The following is a 14,808-nucleotide window of genomic DNA, read 5'->3' as shown; positions in this document are numbered from 1 at the left end:
GAGCTACCGCGTCCGGCCGCAACTTCCAATCTTTTTATCTGTTCTCTCCACCTTCAATTTAGCGTCATTCCAAAACCACACCCTTGCAAAGCTTTGTACTCCTCACCCCAGGTGATCTCCAGGCAGCTCAGATCTCTTTCCCACCTTTGCCCTGCACTGTTCCCCGGTACTTCCTCCTTCATTGTAGCATTCAACTCCCCAGCCAATCTGTACATCCCTCAGAGGCAGCGATCTGAAGTGGTTTTTGAATCCCAGAAAGGGTCTGCCATGGAGTTGGCAGTCATCACGGTAGATGGCATATGATTTTGCTGAATTTTAAATAAAATGAAAACCACAAATTACATGATGCTTTTATTGACATTTGACAACTGGCCTAAATAAAAAGACTTTGACTCTAATACAAGTCCCCTTACTGATAATAGGCATGAAAGAGCACCATTCTTAAAATCTAAACTCTTTAAAATCGGTAACGGAATTCACTTAAGGAGCTTGAGGGCCGTGTTAAAAGGAGCCAGGTTTTCACAAGACCTCATCCACCTCTGCACGTTGGCTGGCACTGTCACACTGCAGCCTCCGGTCTGCTGGAGCACAGACCACAGCACCACGTCTGCTACGGTGAGTTCATTCCCAGCGAGCCAAGGGCTCTTCCCAAGAGCTGAGTTCATAGAACGGAAAACAGCGGCTTTTTCTTTACTGCTTCCCTCTTTTAACTGAAAAATCGCGATATCTACCCAGCTATCTATAAGGGTTGCGTTGACAGCATTATGCTTCTGGCCAAACAGAGAGAACAAGAAACGTGCAATGTTCCCTTCTCCTTCGATGGGGCACATCGTCTGGACGCTGAATTTCATCTGCGTCTTCGGCACTGAAAAGAAAAAACACACGCAAGGTAGCATCACCAGAGCAGCCGTGTGAGGGAAGTACTCGCACAATGGGGAAGGGGACAGTCACCAAACACCACAGACTGATGACACGGGAAAGGGTGTTTTCAAGAAGAACATCACATTTTCAGTCAGTCTCTTAAGATGCTTAATACTGAAAAAGGTTTAAGTGCAAACTATGTTAAAAAAGTAACCAAAGAGCCATTCCTGGTATTTGATTATGACAGTTCTGAAGCTGGAAGGGACCTCAGACCACCTGCTCCAATCCCTGCTGCCTAAGGATTTGGGGGCTGAGGGCTGGAAACACAGGAGTTGCATCTCCCAGGCTCTTGGCCTCATAATCGCTTTCTGTGAGGCTGAGGGCAGTTAAGGTATGAATGACATGAACTCGCTTCCTTCCATATCAGCATAACCAGAAGGGGCATACATCCGTGGGATAGTGAGTACATGACATCCTATCTTTATGTGGCCATATGAGAAGATAATTTCAATGTCCCTATGATAGTAAGTTCTAGAATGTGAGGGCAAGATGGCTGTGATAGCCATGACTCCCCTGCTTTGCCTGGTTGGACAGAACCCCCTTCCTCCAAGGCTCACAGTCCCAACTTGAGCTGTGTCTCACTCAGAGACCCTAAACTTTACAGAGGAACAAGGGCATCTTTGCAGTGCTTCATCTCTGCTCCTCCTCTAGAACTACCCCACAGGCTTCTTAGACTTAGAATATCTGACCTGATGCAAATCGCTGTATGGCCGGTATGCCACACAATGTCCTAACCCCTTGCTGCCTCATATCAAAACCATGTTGCACATCTCATAGTACAGCTGACCCTTGAACAGTGTGGGGGTTAGGGGCACTGGCTCCCCACTGCTGTGCAGCGAAAATCCACATAAAACTTTTGACTCCTCCAAATCGTAAGCACTAACAGCCTACTACTGATGGGAAGCCTTACCTATGACAGTTGATTCACACACTTTGTATGGTCTATATATCATATGCTATATTCTTACAATAAACTTGAGAAAATGTTAAGAAAATAATAAGGATGCTGGGCATGGTGGCTCACACCTGTAGTCCCTGCTGCTTGGGAGGCTGAGGTGGGAGGATCACTTGAGCCCAGAAGGTTGAGGCTGTGGTGAGCTGTGACCGTACCACTGCATTCCAGCCTGGGTGACATAGCAAGACCCTGCCTCTTAAAAAGAAAAGGATAATGAATTTACTATTCATTAAGTTGAAGCGGATCATCTTAAAGGTCTTCATCCCACTGCCCATGTCACTGAGGAAGAGGGGTTGGTCTTGCTGTCTTGGGTGGCAGCGGTAGAAAGGGAGGCAGGAAAGGAGGAGAGGCAAGCACGGTGTAGCTTTAGGGAAATACATCATAATTTGTCTGACTGTTTGCCTTTTGATTTCTCTAAAAATAGTTCCATGCAGCATGAACCCTTCCACCGTTTGCTTTAGTTTCATTGCTTGTATCATAGAAGACTCCAGGTCATAAAAGAAGTCAAAAGCAGCCTCGAATGATCAGAAGCCTTCTCCCAGACTGTCTAATGGAAATCTGTTTTCCAGCCTGGCTTCTCCTAGGTCTTCTTCCTCAACATCTGGCACTGGCTTGGAAACACTTCTCCCCATTAAGCTGTCTTATGTTAACTCTTCTGTGCAGTGTCTGTCAGCCCCTGAATTTCTCCAAGATCTGTACCCTGAAACTCTTCACCACCCACTTTTGCCCCATCTGTGATCTATTTCTTGGTTTCCTTGGCTGTCGTAGATCCTATGAAGTCACGCACATCTGGACACAGGTTTCTCCAGCAGGAATGTACTGTTTCACCGTGATGGCTTTCACAGCTTTGTATACAACGATGGCCTCTTCAATGATGTAATCCTTCCAGACTCTTCAAGATGTTCTATCAGGGTTCTCTCTCTTTTGCTTTTTGTTTTGAGATGGAGTCTTGCTCTGTCACCCAGGCTGGAGTGCAGTGGCACGATCTCAGTACAACCTCCACCTCCCGCGTTCAAGCAATTCTCCTGCCTCAGCCTCCCAAGTAGCTGGGATTACAGGCATGTCTAGCCAGGGTTCTCTTTCATAGCACTGACAATTCTTTCACAGAATACTGTGTGTAATGAGACTCAAAGGTTCTTACGACTTTTTGATCCATGTTGTGTTAGGGGGCAAGTAGATGGCTTTGACACCCTTGGTGTTAACTCATGGGGCTCTGAGTGACTGGAGCATTGAAGAACTTTCAAAGGTGTCCCTTACTGGCAAGGTACATCCTGACTTCAGGGACAAGGCATCAATGGAATTAATCCAGAAAAAGGGTTCTCGTCCAGGCGTTGTACGACCAAAAGACGAGCAGCTGTGTTTATCTTTTCCCGTGAAGTCTTGGGTGTTAGCAGCTTTACAGGTAAGAGCTCTCCTGATCATAAACACAGCTGCACCTGCACAAAACAGGAGGGTTAGCCTAGCCCTCCCTGCCTTCAATTCTGGGACTCACTTCTCTTCTTTACTAATAAATGTCCTTTGTGGTTCCCCGCCCCCGCCCCAGATTAGGGCAGTTTTGTCTGCATTAAAAACGTGTTGACACAGGTATCCTTTCTCCTCCATGATTTTCTTAATGGCATCTGGGAACTTGTCTGCTGCCTCTTGGTTAGCAGAAGCTGCTTCTCCTGTTATCTTGACATTTTTAAAAGCCAAACCTTTTCCTAAAATTATCAAACCATCGTTTGCTGGCATTAAACTCTCCAGCTTTAGATCTTTCACCTTCCTTTGGCTTCAAGTTGTCATATAATGACTTTGGTTTTTCTCAAATCATATGAGAGTCTATAGGTATGCCTTTCTAACAGGAATCCTGCACCCCACATAAAAGCTGCATTTTCTTTTCTTTTTTTTTTTTGAGATGGAGTCTCACTCTGTAGCCCAGGCTGGAGTGTACTGGCACGAACTTGCCTCACTGCAACCTCTGCCTCCTGGGTTCAAGCGATTCTCCTGTCTCAGTCTCCCGAGTAGCTGGGACTACAGGTGAAGGTCACCATGCCGGGCTCATTTTTGTGCTTTTAGTAGAGATGGGGTTTCACCGTATTGGTCAGGCTGGTCTCGAACTCCTGATCTCAGGTGATCCACCCACCTTGGCCTCCCAAAGTGCTGGGATTACAGGAATGAACCACCGTACCCGGCCAAAAGCTACATTTTCAATACAAGATAAATAGGTATTTTGCAAAATGTGCAAGGTTTTTGCACCTCCTGGTACAGCTATAGTGATGCCTTCATGAATTTCCCTTTTTTTTTTTTTTTGAGACGGAGTCTTGCTGTGTCACCAGGCTGGAGTGCAGTGGTGCAATCTCGGCTCACTGCAACCTCCACCTCCCAGGTTTAAGTGATCCTCCTGCCTCAGCCTCCTGAGTAGCTGGGACTACAGCCACACACCACCAAGCCCAGCTAATTTTTGTATTTTTAGTAGAGACAGGGTTTCACCATGTTGGCCAGGATGATCTTGATCTCTTGACCTCGTGATCCGCCTGCCTTGGCCTCCCAAAGTGCTGGGATTACAGGCGTAAGCCACTGTGCCTGACCGAAAATTTCCGTTTTTTTAAAACAATGGTTCTTACACTGAATTCATTTATCTTGAAGAGGCAGCTGCAGACCTCTGATACATATAAGCAATTCAACTTTTTCATGTAATATCATGGCTTTTCTCTGCTTCTTGGGAGCACTTTTTCAGTATCACAAGAGACACTTTGTAAGTGCCCCACAGTGTTAGTCAAGGTTTATGGCAATGCACGATGGAAACATACCCAAAACATGATGAAAAATACCCAAGAACCTCAAGAGATCACTTTTTTTTTGAGACGGAGTCTCGCTCTGTCGCCCAGGCTGGAGTGCTGTAGTGCAATCTCGGCTCACTGCAAGCTCCGCCTCCCAGGTTCATGCCATTCTCCTGCCTCAGCCTCCCGCGCAGCTGGGACCACAGGCGCCCGCCACCACGCTCGGCTAATTTTTTTTGTATTTTTTAGTAGAGACGGGGTTTCACCGTGTTAGCCAGGATGGTCTCGATCTCCTGACCTCGTGATCCACCCGCCTTGGCCTCCCAAGAGATCGCTTTTGACTGCAACATGCAATTTCCTGGAGAGGTGAATTAGCTGCTCACACCGAGATGACTGGTGTCACGGGGTGTCTGAAGCAGAATGAAGCAGACACTCCCCATGCTTGAGGTGGCTGTTAAATTATTCCAGCAGTACAGTATGTTTGTTCTGTAATGTTAATGTTACGCAGTTGGGATTTCATGCTCATCTTCACGTTTGTTTACATTTCTCTCAACTGCAGGTGGTGCCATGTATAGTGTGTGTGTAAGTTTTGATACATTTTAACTTCTTAAAATAGATTTGTGTACATTTTGTGGTAGCAAATTAAATAGACTAGTATGTAAATATTTTATGCCTCATAGCTTTTTCTTGTTTTGATTTTTTTTTTTTTTTTGAGATGGAGTCTTGTTCTGTCGCCCAGGCTGGAGTACAATGGCGTGATCTTGGCTGGCTGCAACCTCCACCTCCTGGGTTCAAGAGATTCTCCTGCCTCCACCTCCCGAGTAGCTGGGATTACAGGTACCCGCTACCACACCTGGCTAAGTTTTGTATTTTTAGTAGAGACGGGGTTTCACCATGTTGGTCAGGTTGGTCTCGAACTCCTGACCTTGTGATCCGCCTGCCTTCACCTTACAAAGAGCTGGGATTACAGGCGTGAGCAACCGCGCACAGCCTTGATTTGATATTTCTAGGCTATGTGGTTTGTCTGCCAGTATTTTCAAATTGTTGCAAATCTCCAAAAAATTTTCCAAGATAGTTATTTGAAAAAAAATCCACGAGGCCCAGGCACGGTGGCTCACGCCTGTAATTCCAGCACTTTGGGAGGCCAAGGCAGGTGGATCACGAGGTCAGGAGTTTGAGACCAGCCTGACCAACGTGGTGAAACCGTCTCTATTAAAAACATGAAAAAAATTAGCTGGGCATGGTGGCACGCGCCTATAATGCCTGCTACTCAGGAGGCTGAGGCAGGATAATCGCTTGAACCCAGAGGTGGAAGTTGCAGTGAGCCAAGATTGTGCCACTGCACTTCAGCCTGGGTGACACAGTGAGACTCTGTCTCAAAAAGAAAATAAAAGAAAAGAAAAAAATCCACATGTAAATGGACTCATGCAGGTCAAACTCGTGGTGTTCAAGGGGCAGCTGTGTGTAAGTTTGACTCAGTCCCATCTACTTACCATTCTTCCAAATTAAAGTGAATCCCAGCTGATACTCTTGGCGGGGCTGTTTTTTATTCTGTTCTCCAAAGCACTTGAGAAGGTTTTCAGGCACACTCTTGACTGAGGAGTGCGTGTGCACCGTGGACAGGACCCTGAAGTGCTCACAGAGCAGCCTGTGCAACACGAGCAGGGACAGGGGAGGGGAGGCCGGGTTCGCGTTGATCACGATGTCTTTCAGCGCCCCATAATCCTGGGGAAAGAGCAAGACAATGTACGAATAACAGTAATCAGAGAGTGCCACTGTGCCGGGTGCGAGTCTAAGAACCTAACCAGGGTTATCTGACTCCTCCACTTCCATGAAGAAGGCACTAGCATCTTCTCCAGGTTGCAGCCAGTAACTTCTCCAAGGCCACTCGCTCAGGATGGAGTGGAGCTGGGATATGAGCTGACTCCACCCCCTTATCCCCAACGAATAAAAAGTTGACTCCACTGTCAAATAAAACAGCGTATCAGAAATGACACTCTTTTTTTTTTGAAGACAGAGTCTCACTCTGTCACACAGGCTGGAGTACAGTGGATGATCTCTGCTCCCTGCAACCTCTGCCTCCCCAGGTTCAAGTGATTCTCCTGCCTCAGCTTCCTGAGTGGCTGGGACTACAGGTGCCTGCCACCACGCCCAGCTAATTTTTTTTTTAAATTATTTTTAGTAGAGATGGGGTTTTGCCATGTTGCCCAGGCTGTTCTCAAACTCCTGACCTCAAATGACCTGTCTGTCTTGGCCTCCCAAAGTGCTGGGATTACAGATGGGAGCCATGGTGCCTGGCCTAGGAATGACACTTCTTTTTTTTTTTTTTTTTTTTTTTTTGAGACGGAGTCTTGCTCTGTCGCCCAGGCTGGAGTGCAGTGGCATGATCTCAGCTCACTGCAAGCTCTGCCTCCCGGGTTTATGTCATTCTCCTGCCTCAGCCTCCCAAGTAGCTGGGACTACAGGCGCCCGCCACCTCGCCCGGCTAGGTTTTTAAAATTTTTTAGTAGAGATGGGGTTTCACTATGTTAGCCAGGATGGTCTCGATCTCCTGATCTCGTGATCCGCCCATCTCGGCCTCCCAATTGAGCCACCGCGCCCGGCCAGGAATGACACTTCTATTTGTCCCTTTTAACCTGCAATTATTCCAGCTACTGAATCTTTCCAACAGCTGACCACAGCCAATTTGTGTTAAGATGTTTCCATGAAGAACCCCTTAAGAAGGGGTGTTGGCTCAAGGTATCATTGGTGATGAGGGATGGGGAGATTCTAACATAGTAGGCGTTAACTGAAGTGCTCAGACTCATAGCCTTGTTTTTTCCCACTGGGTAACCCTCCTCAGTGCCAGTGGCCCATGGGTACAGAGGCCAAGCAATGGTTCGGGGCCACAGTTTGCTCTGGCATGGGGCACTATGAGAGGTCCAGGGGGATGGGCCTGTTATAAATCCAAACCCAGGCATGACAGCCTTTTTAGATAAAGACTTTCTTATTTCTTCTACACTTTCACTTGTAATAACGAATGCACTGATGTGAACACTCACAGCCAAACTCCTTGGCTTTCTGTACCCCGCCTGCTACTCCTGACCAATGTCCCCCACGTCAGCCTACGCGGAATGCCTTGCAGTTCCCTGAACATATTGTATTACTTGACACTGGGTCTTCTGAGGTATCAGAATTCATCTTGAGCACCACGTGCTCTGAGACGCCTCCCCAGCACCCTGAGAAATGACTGTTATGGCTGCTCATGCTCAAAAACTCATCTGCTAGGCTCCGGCTCCCTGAGGGCCTGGTTGCGCCTCATCTGAGTCCTCAGTGCATGCCAACAAGTACTGGATGAATGAGGGAGCAGTGGAAGGAATACATGAATGCAGAGGTACTGAGGTTACCAAATATCCCAGCCCTGGGTGAGACACCACAATGCTTGCATTTTTTAGGGCTTTTAAGTCGTGCTATTCTATCACCCATTCTAGAGGAGGCTATTGGTAGGGATTCTTGGGACAAACCCTTTTTGCATCCTCAAATAAATACCACTTCGTTGTAACAAACGAGATGGTCTTTCTTTGCATATCAGATTCTCCCCTAAATTAGCTGAAGCCTGTAAACTTCAATCATGAGAGCCGGCTGATGCAACTTACTTGTAATACAGCAAACTGAATTCAAGCAAAATGCACTTGAAATATGAGACTATGACTGGCCTGAGCAATACATTTCAAAAGGACGGGTAGGATTTTTGTGCTTGGGCAGTCACGGTTCTGAAAGTTGGCCTGCTATCAAAGAGAGTCTGGGCTGCCTCTGCTGAACCTCTGGGGAACACTGAGCAAACAAGCTGAGATCTGTTCTTCCAGGGCTCGGAGGCTGCTGGACCCATGCCTGGACTGGCAGAGGCTGTAACTTGCCTCTACTCCTCCTCTGCCTACACATCCTCCCTGCCCTCTACTTGGTCTGAGAAGTCAAGAAGAGGCTTTAGAGCTTGTTTTGACTTCACTCCTGCCTTGGGAATCTGTTCTGTGCAAAGGCACACTCATTTAGAGGAGAAAAAAATATGAATATGCTCTTGGCTCTGCCTTTGAAAATTAGAAAGCTAAGCCTTTTTTTTTTTTTTTTTTTGAGACGGAGTCTCGCTCTGTTGCCCAGGCTGGAGTGCAGTGGCGCGATCTCCGCTCACTGCAAGCTCTGCCTCCCGGGTTCACGCCATTCTTCTGCCTCAGCCTTCTGAGTAGCTGGGACTACAGGCGCCCGCCACCATGCCCAGCTAATTTTTTGTATTTTAGTAGAGATGTGGTTTCACCATGTTAGCCAGGACGGTCTGGATCTCCTGACCTCGTGATCCGCCTGCCTCTGCCTCCCAAAGTGCTGGGATTACAGGCGTGAGCCACCGTGCCCGCCCTGAAAGCTAAGGCTTTAATCACAGTAGCACAATTTCCCTGTACTAACCACTCAGCACCTACTAACATTTCAGCTTTCAAAACGAACTTACCTTCCCAAGCACTGAATTCAAGTCCAGCACATTGGTGGTTAAGGTCATGGGCTCATCCGCTTGGATTATGTTGGTTACATCCAAGTCTGCATCTGGTGTTTGAATCATCTTGGAGAGACCATCAACTGCAGCTTTCAACTCATACAGACGTTTTAAAATATCATCTTGGCGGGACTCAAGAGCTTGCAGAGATGGGTTAGACTCTTCCTAAACAAACCAACAGCCAAATGTTCATTTCCTCTCCCATCAGAACAGTGTTGTTTGAGTTTGATCACTTGTCTTACTTTGCCATGCACTCATCAAACCTCCCACCCTTTAAAAGAAGACATTATGGGCTGGGTGTGGTGGCTCACACCTGTAATCCCAGCACTTTGGGAGGTCTAGGTAGGCAGATCATCTGAGGTCAGGAGTTCAAGACCAGCTTGGCCAACATGGTGAAACCCTGTCTCTACTAGAAATACAAAAATTAGCTGGGCATGGTGGCGCGTGCCTATAATCCCAGCTACTCGGGAGGCTGAGGCAGGAGAATGGCTTGAACCCAGGAGGTAGAGGTTGCAGTGAGCCGAGATCACACCATTGCACTCCAGCCTGGGTGACAGAGCAAGACTCTGTCTCAAAAAAAAAAACAAAAATAAAAACAAAAAAAAAAACCTTAAATAAAAGTTGTGGCTGAAAGCCACTCTGAAATTGTATGGTTCCGATTTCACGTAATTTAGTCTAAGAACAGGGAAAGATAGAAAATGAACACAATTTTTAGTTCTTTGTTCTTAACTAAGAATACTTTGCTTAAATAAGTAGCAATGAGAATGTAACTCAGTAATTTATACAAATAGGGAAAAGGGAACACGGGTTGAAACAGTTTTTTAGCTTGGAAGCATACCCATGGAGCTAATCAATTCCCCAAATCATTTTCTTGGCTTTTCTTTTGTCCTGGAGACAGGGTCTCACTCTGTTGCCCAGGCTGGAGTGCAATAGTGTGATCATGGCCCACTGCAGCCTTGACTTCCTGGGCTCAACTGATCCTCCTGCCTTAGTCTCCTGAGTGCCTGGGACTACAGGTGTGCACCACCAAGCCTGGCTAATTTTTAATTTTTTTTTTGTAGAGACAACTGTGCTATGTTGCTCAGGCTGGTCTCAAACTCCTGTCCTCAAGCCATCCTCCCACCTCAGCTCCCAAAGTGCTGAGAAGACAGACGTGAGCCACCATGCCCAGCCAGGCCACCATTTTTCACCTAGCCTATTCCACCTTGCACCTTTCTAGTTCACCCTGCAATCCATCCTTTAAGATGGCAGCTAGAAAGATTTTTAAAAGAAACTCAGGGCTGGGCGCAGTGACTCATGCCTGTAGTCCTAGCACTTTGGGAGGCCGAGGTGGGCAGATCACCTGAGGTCAGGAGTTTGAGACCAGCCTGGCCAATATTGTGAAACCCCTGTCTCTACTAAAAGTACAAAAACTATAGCTGGGTGTGGTGTGGGTGCCTGTAATCCCAGCTACTCAGGAAGCTGAGGCAGGAGAATTGCTTGAACCTGGGAGGCGGAGGTTGCAGTGAGCAGAAATCGCGCCACTGCACTCCACCCTGGGTGACAAGAGCAAGACTCCGTCTCAAAAGAAAAATTTCTGATATTGTCACTGTCTCCCCCTTGCTAACCTCCTAGGTGCTTAGGATAAAATGTCAAACATTTAACATGGCGTCACAGACATCTTGTATCATTTGGCCTCTGGCTACCTTACCTCACCCAGTTTCCTCCTTTGCTCTGTGCTCTAGCTACACTGTCCTACGAGTTCCTAAAACACCACACTGGCTCGGACCACAGGATCTTCACTTGCCGTTTCCTCTATCTGCATTGCTCTTCCCTTCTCTTGTTTGCTTAACTCCTATTTACCCTCGGGCTTAATCAGCACTTTCTCACCTCTCCTAGTCTGCTGCTCTTATTTAAGATGAAACAGCAGAGCAATGTGAAGTCCACTGACTTCTGGGTGGAACAGAGTTCAGTATGCCAATTAAATTATTGGATGCTGGCCGGGCATGGTGGCTCACACCTGTAAGCTCAGCACTTTGGAAGGGGCAGGCGGGTGGATCACTTGAGGTCAGGAGTTCAAGAGGACAGCATGATGAGACTCCATTTCTACTGAAACACAAAAATCAGCTGGGCTTGGTGGTGGGCACCTGTAGTCCCAGCTACTCAGAGGCTGAGGCAGGAGAATCACTTGGACTCAGGAGGTAGAGAGTGCAGTGAGCCGAGATCGCACCACTGCACTCTAGCCTGAGCAACAGGGCGACTCCATCTCAAAAAAAAAAAAAAAAAAAAAAATTAGGTGCTGACTGAAAATAAATTTGAAAGCAAGATGTGTAACAGGGAGGGCTACTACCTGTGTAATATTCTGTTACTTAATGGTAAGTCCTGAGTCATATTTCCAATCTCTTAACCAACCTATATCTGTACATTGTTTGTGTATAATTTCCACAAATGGCAGTAGGGTGTCTGCTCCAATAGGGCCAAAAATGCACCTACTGGATTCAAAGCTCAGTCAGGGCCGGGCGCGGTGGCTCATGCCTGTAATCACAGCACTTTGTGAGGCCAAGGCAGGCAGATCACTTGAGGTCAGGAGATCAAGACCAGCCTGGCCAACATGGTGAAACCCAGTCTCTACCAAAAATACAAAAAATTAGTCGGCCGTGGTGGCGGGCACCTGCAATCCCAGCTACTGGCGAGGCTGAGGCAGGAGAATTGCTTGAACCCGGGAGACGGCGGCTGCAGTGAGCCGAGATCGCGACACTGCACTCCAGCCTGGGCGACAGAGTGAGATTCCGTCTCAAAAACAAAACAACTCAGTCAGGAATGAAGAATGTCTGAAGTACTATACGTGTAATGTGGCTTGTGATTTTTAAGCCCTGAGTGCAGCTTGATCTAGTCCTTCATGATCTGAGTAATACCAAAATGTTCAAGATCTGTTTTATGTCATTGGTGCCTTGTAATGTTGGCCTGCTGTTTTCCTTGCTGAGACTAGATTGTGATGTGGTATATTGTTTTTATCAATTTGTTTCAATTTATATGTATTTATAAACAGCTTATTCTTCATGTTGCTCTCCTTTACCCTGGAGATGCTTGATTGCTTTTCTTGACACGGGGCTTCACTCCGTTGCCCAGGCTGGAGTGCAGTGGCCGATCACAGCTCAATGCAGCCCTGACCTCCTGGGATCAAGTGATCCTCCCACCTCAGCCTCCTGAGTAGCTGGAACTACAGGCACATGCTACCACACCTGGCTAAGTGTTGTACTTTTTGTAAAAATGGGGTTTCACCATGTTGCCCAGATTGGTTTTGAACTCCTAGGTTCAAGTGATCCTCCTGCCTCGGTCTCCCAAAGTGCTGGGATTACAGACGTGAACCACTGCGCCTGGCCAAGATGTTTTATTGCTAATTATTTGTACACATTGTTATCATCTCCTAGAAAAATTGCTGGAAAAGTGAGATTACGTGTCCTCTAAGTTGTAAGTTCGCAAAAGGCCACAAGAAGTTAGGCAGCAGACTTAAACACAAGTAAAACAGACTCTGCAAAACTTGGCCTTCAATGAAAGGTGACATTCTCCAACCTGGGTTGTCTTTCTGGTTTCATGGGACTGTGTAGTTGGAGGGTGACTGGGCCCTGTTTCCATGGCACTCTCTAGGTGCAGGGACCATTGAACCATGTCTGCTATTTCTGTCTCAGCTCTGTACTGAAATAACACGTTGTGTTACTGGGTTTCAAAAGAAAGTCCGTCCCTCCTGATCTAGGCAGAAAGCCATTAAAGAAAGCAGAAGGATAACAAGCAGTGGGAAAACAGACCAAAAAAGTTACCGATTCACCCATCTTGTGTCAGAATGGACACGTCTGTTTCTCCTGCTGGAAACCTAGGATGTATGTTTGCAAAGAGAAAAGAGTGAAAGACTTGAGCAGGTACATTACAAAAGAGCAACCACAGCGGCCAGTGAATATGAAAAGGTCCTCAACTTAGAGAAGTCTGGAGAAATCTAAACTAAAACTACCCTAGGATACCACGCTACACCCACCAGTTTTGGGCAGGGTGCAAATATCAGGAATTCTTCTACCCAGCCGGTGGGTGGTGAGCAAGTGTGTAAAACAGTATAACAACTCTGGAAAACAATTTAGTAGAGTGGAAAGCCAGGTGGGCCACTGAGCCAGGAGTCCCGTTCATTAGTACATACCCCATGCCTGCTGCTCTGTATAAGAATATTCACTACAGAATTGTTCATAGCAGGTTAAAATGGAAAACAATCCAGTGTCCCTGAGCAAGTAGGATGGATAAGTATATGGTGGAGAGCCATGCAATAGAACAGTATACTACAGAGAAGAAGAATACTTCCGATGTTACAATAAAATGACTCCTAAAATAATGTCTACAAAAAAGAAGCCAGGGCTGGGCACCAGTGGCTCATGTTTGTAATCCCAGCACTTTGGGAGGCTGGGGTTAGAGGATCACTTGAGGCCAGGAGATGGAGACCACCTCCGTTCTTTTTTTTTTTTTTTTTTTGAGACGGAGTCTCGCTCTGTCACCCAGGCTGGAGTGCAGTGGCCGGATCTCAGCTCACTGCAAGCTCCGCCTCCTGGGTTCACGCCATTCTCCTGCCTCAGCCTCCGGAGTAGCTGGGACTACAGGCGCCCGCCACCTCGTCCGGCTAGTTTTTTTGTATTTTTTAGTAGAGACGGGGTTTCACCGGGTTAGCCAGGATGGTCTCGATCTCCTGACCTCGTGATCCGCCCGTCTCGGCCTCCCAAAGTGCTGGGATTACAGGCGTGAGTCACCGCGCCCGGCCCACCTCCGTTCTTGATAACCACCTTTTAGGTAGAGATAGGGTGAGATCCCATCTCTACATTAAAAAAAAAAAAAAAGCCAGACACATCAGATTATATGCTGTATGCTTATATATATATATATATATATATATATATATATATATCAATTGTTTAGGGGCCAGGTGCAGTGGCTCACGCCTGTAATCCCAGCACTTTGGGAGACTGAGGCGGGTGGATCACTTGAGGTCAGGAGTTCGAGACCAGCCTGGCCAACATGGTGAAACCCCGTCTCTACTAAAAATACAAAAATTAGCCGGGTCCAGTGGATGGTGCCTGTAATCTCAGCTACTCAGGAGGCTGAGGCGGGAGAATTGCTTGAACCTGGGAGGCAGGGGTTGCAGTGAGCTGAGATCACACTACTGCACTCCAGCCTGGGCGACAGAGCAAGACTCTGTCTGAAAAAAACAAAAAAACCCAAAAAACCAGACTATATTGTTTAGGGATAAATACTGAGTTGACAAAATAAGAGAGACAAGCAGGACATAATTACCATAAAAAATCAAGACCTGGGGTTGGGGGTGGGGAGGGAAGGTTGAAGTGGAAAGAATGGAGGGGTGACAATGTGTGTCAACCTGGGCCGTCGTGACCCTGGGGTTCGCTTTGTAATTCCTGAAAATGAGCATTTATGTGCTATTCACTTTTCAGAAGGTAGAATCTCTGAACTAAAATGTTTAAGCAACCATATATATATATAAAAAGGACAGATTTTTATTTTAATTAAAACATTTTAATTTTTTTTTTTTTTTTTTTTGAGACGGAGTCTGGCTCTGTCGCCCAGGCTGGAGTGCAGTGGCTGGATCTCAGCTCACTGCAAGCTCCGCCTCCCGGGTTCACGCCATT

At 46.8% G+C, this 14,808-nt stretch overlaps 2 protein-coding genes and 1 non-coding gene across 5 annotated transcripts in view; 1 reads left to right on the top strand and 2 right to left on the bottom strand.

The window, feature by feature from the left end:
* Nucleotides 1-515, top strand: part of EIF2AK1 (eukaryotic translation initiation factor 2 alpha kinase 1) — a 41,270-nt gene extending 40,755 nt beyond the window's left edge. Inside the window, exon 16 of one of the 2 annotated variants that reach the window (XM_050783984.1) lies at nt 423-515. In XM_050783984.1, coding sequence (XP_050639941.1) covers nt 423-428 — 6 coding nt within the window. In that variant the 3' untranslated portion in view covers nt 429-515. The remainder of the gene's footprint in view (nt 1-422) is intronic. The other variant, XM_050783982.1, reaches the window with a different exon arrangement.
* Nucleotides 336-14,808, bottom strand: part of AIMP2 (aminoacyl tRNA synthetase complex interacting multifunctional protein 2) — a 344,265-nt gene continuing 329,792 nt past the window's right edge. For both annotated transcript variants that reach the window (XM_050784150.1, XM_050784149.1), the window contains 3 exons: nt 9,113-9,319; nt 6,129-6,360; nt 336-865 (listed from right to left, as the gene is read on the bottom strand). In XM_050784150.1, coding sequence (XP_050640107.1) covers nt 477-865; nt 6,129-6,360; nt 9,113-9,319 — 828 coding nt within the window. In that variant the 3' untranslated portion in view covers nt 336-476. The remainder of the gene's footprint in view (nt 866-6,128; nt 6,361-9,112; nt 9,320-14,808) is intronic.
* Nucleotides 7,458-7,593, bottom strand: LOC126951839 (small nucleolar RNA SNORA42/SNORA80 family). Its single transcript, XR_007724686.1, has one exon. It is a non-coding gene; the product is annotated as a small nucleolar RNA SNORA42/SNORA80 family (small nucleolar RNA).

This window comes from Macaca thibetana, chromosome 3 (assembly GCF_024542745.1).
Source record: "Macaca thibetana thibetana isolate TM-01 chromosome 3, ASM2454274v1, whole genome shotgun sequence".
NCBI classification, from domain to species: Eukaryota; Metazoa; Chordata; class Mammalia; order Primates; family Cercopithecidae; genus Macaca; species Macaca thibetana.
Note: the sequence above shows the minus strand (reverse complement) of the source record. Positions and strands in the feature narration are given on the sequence as shown.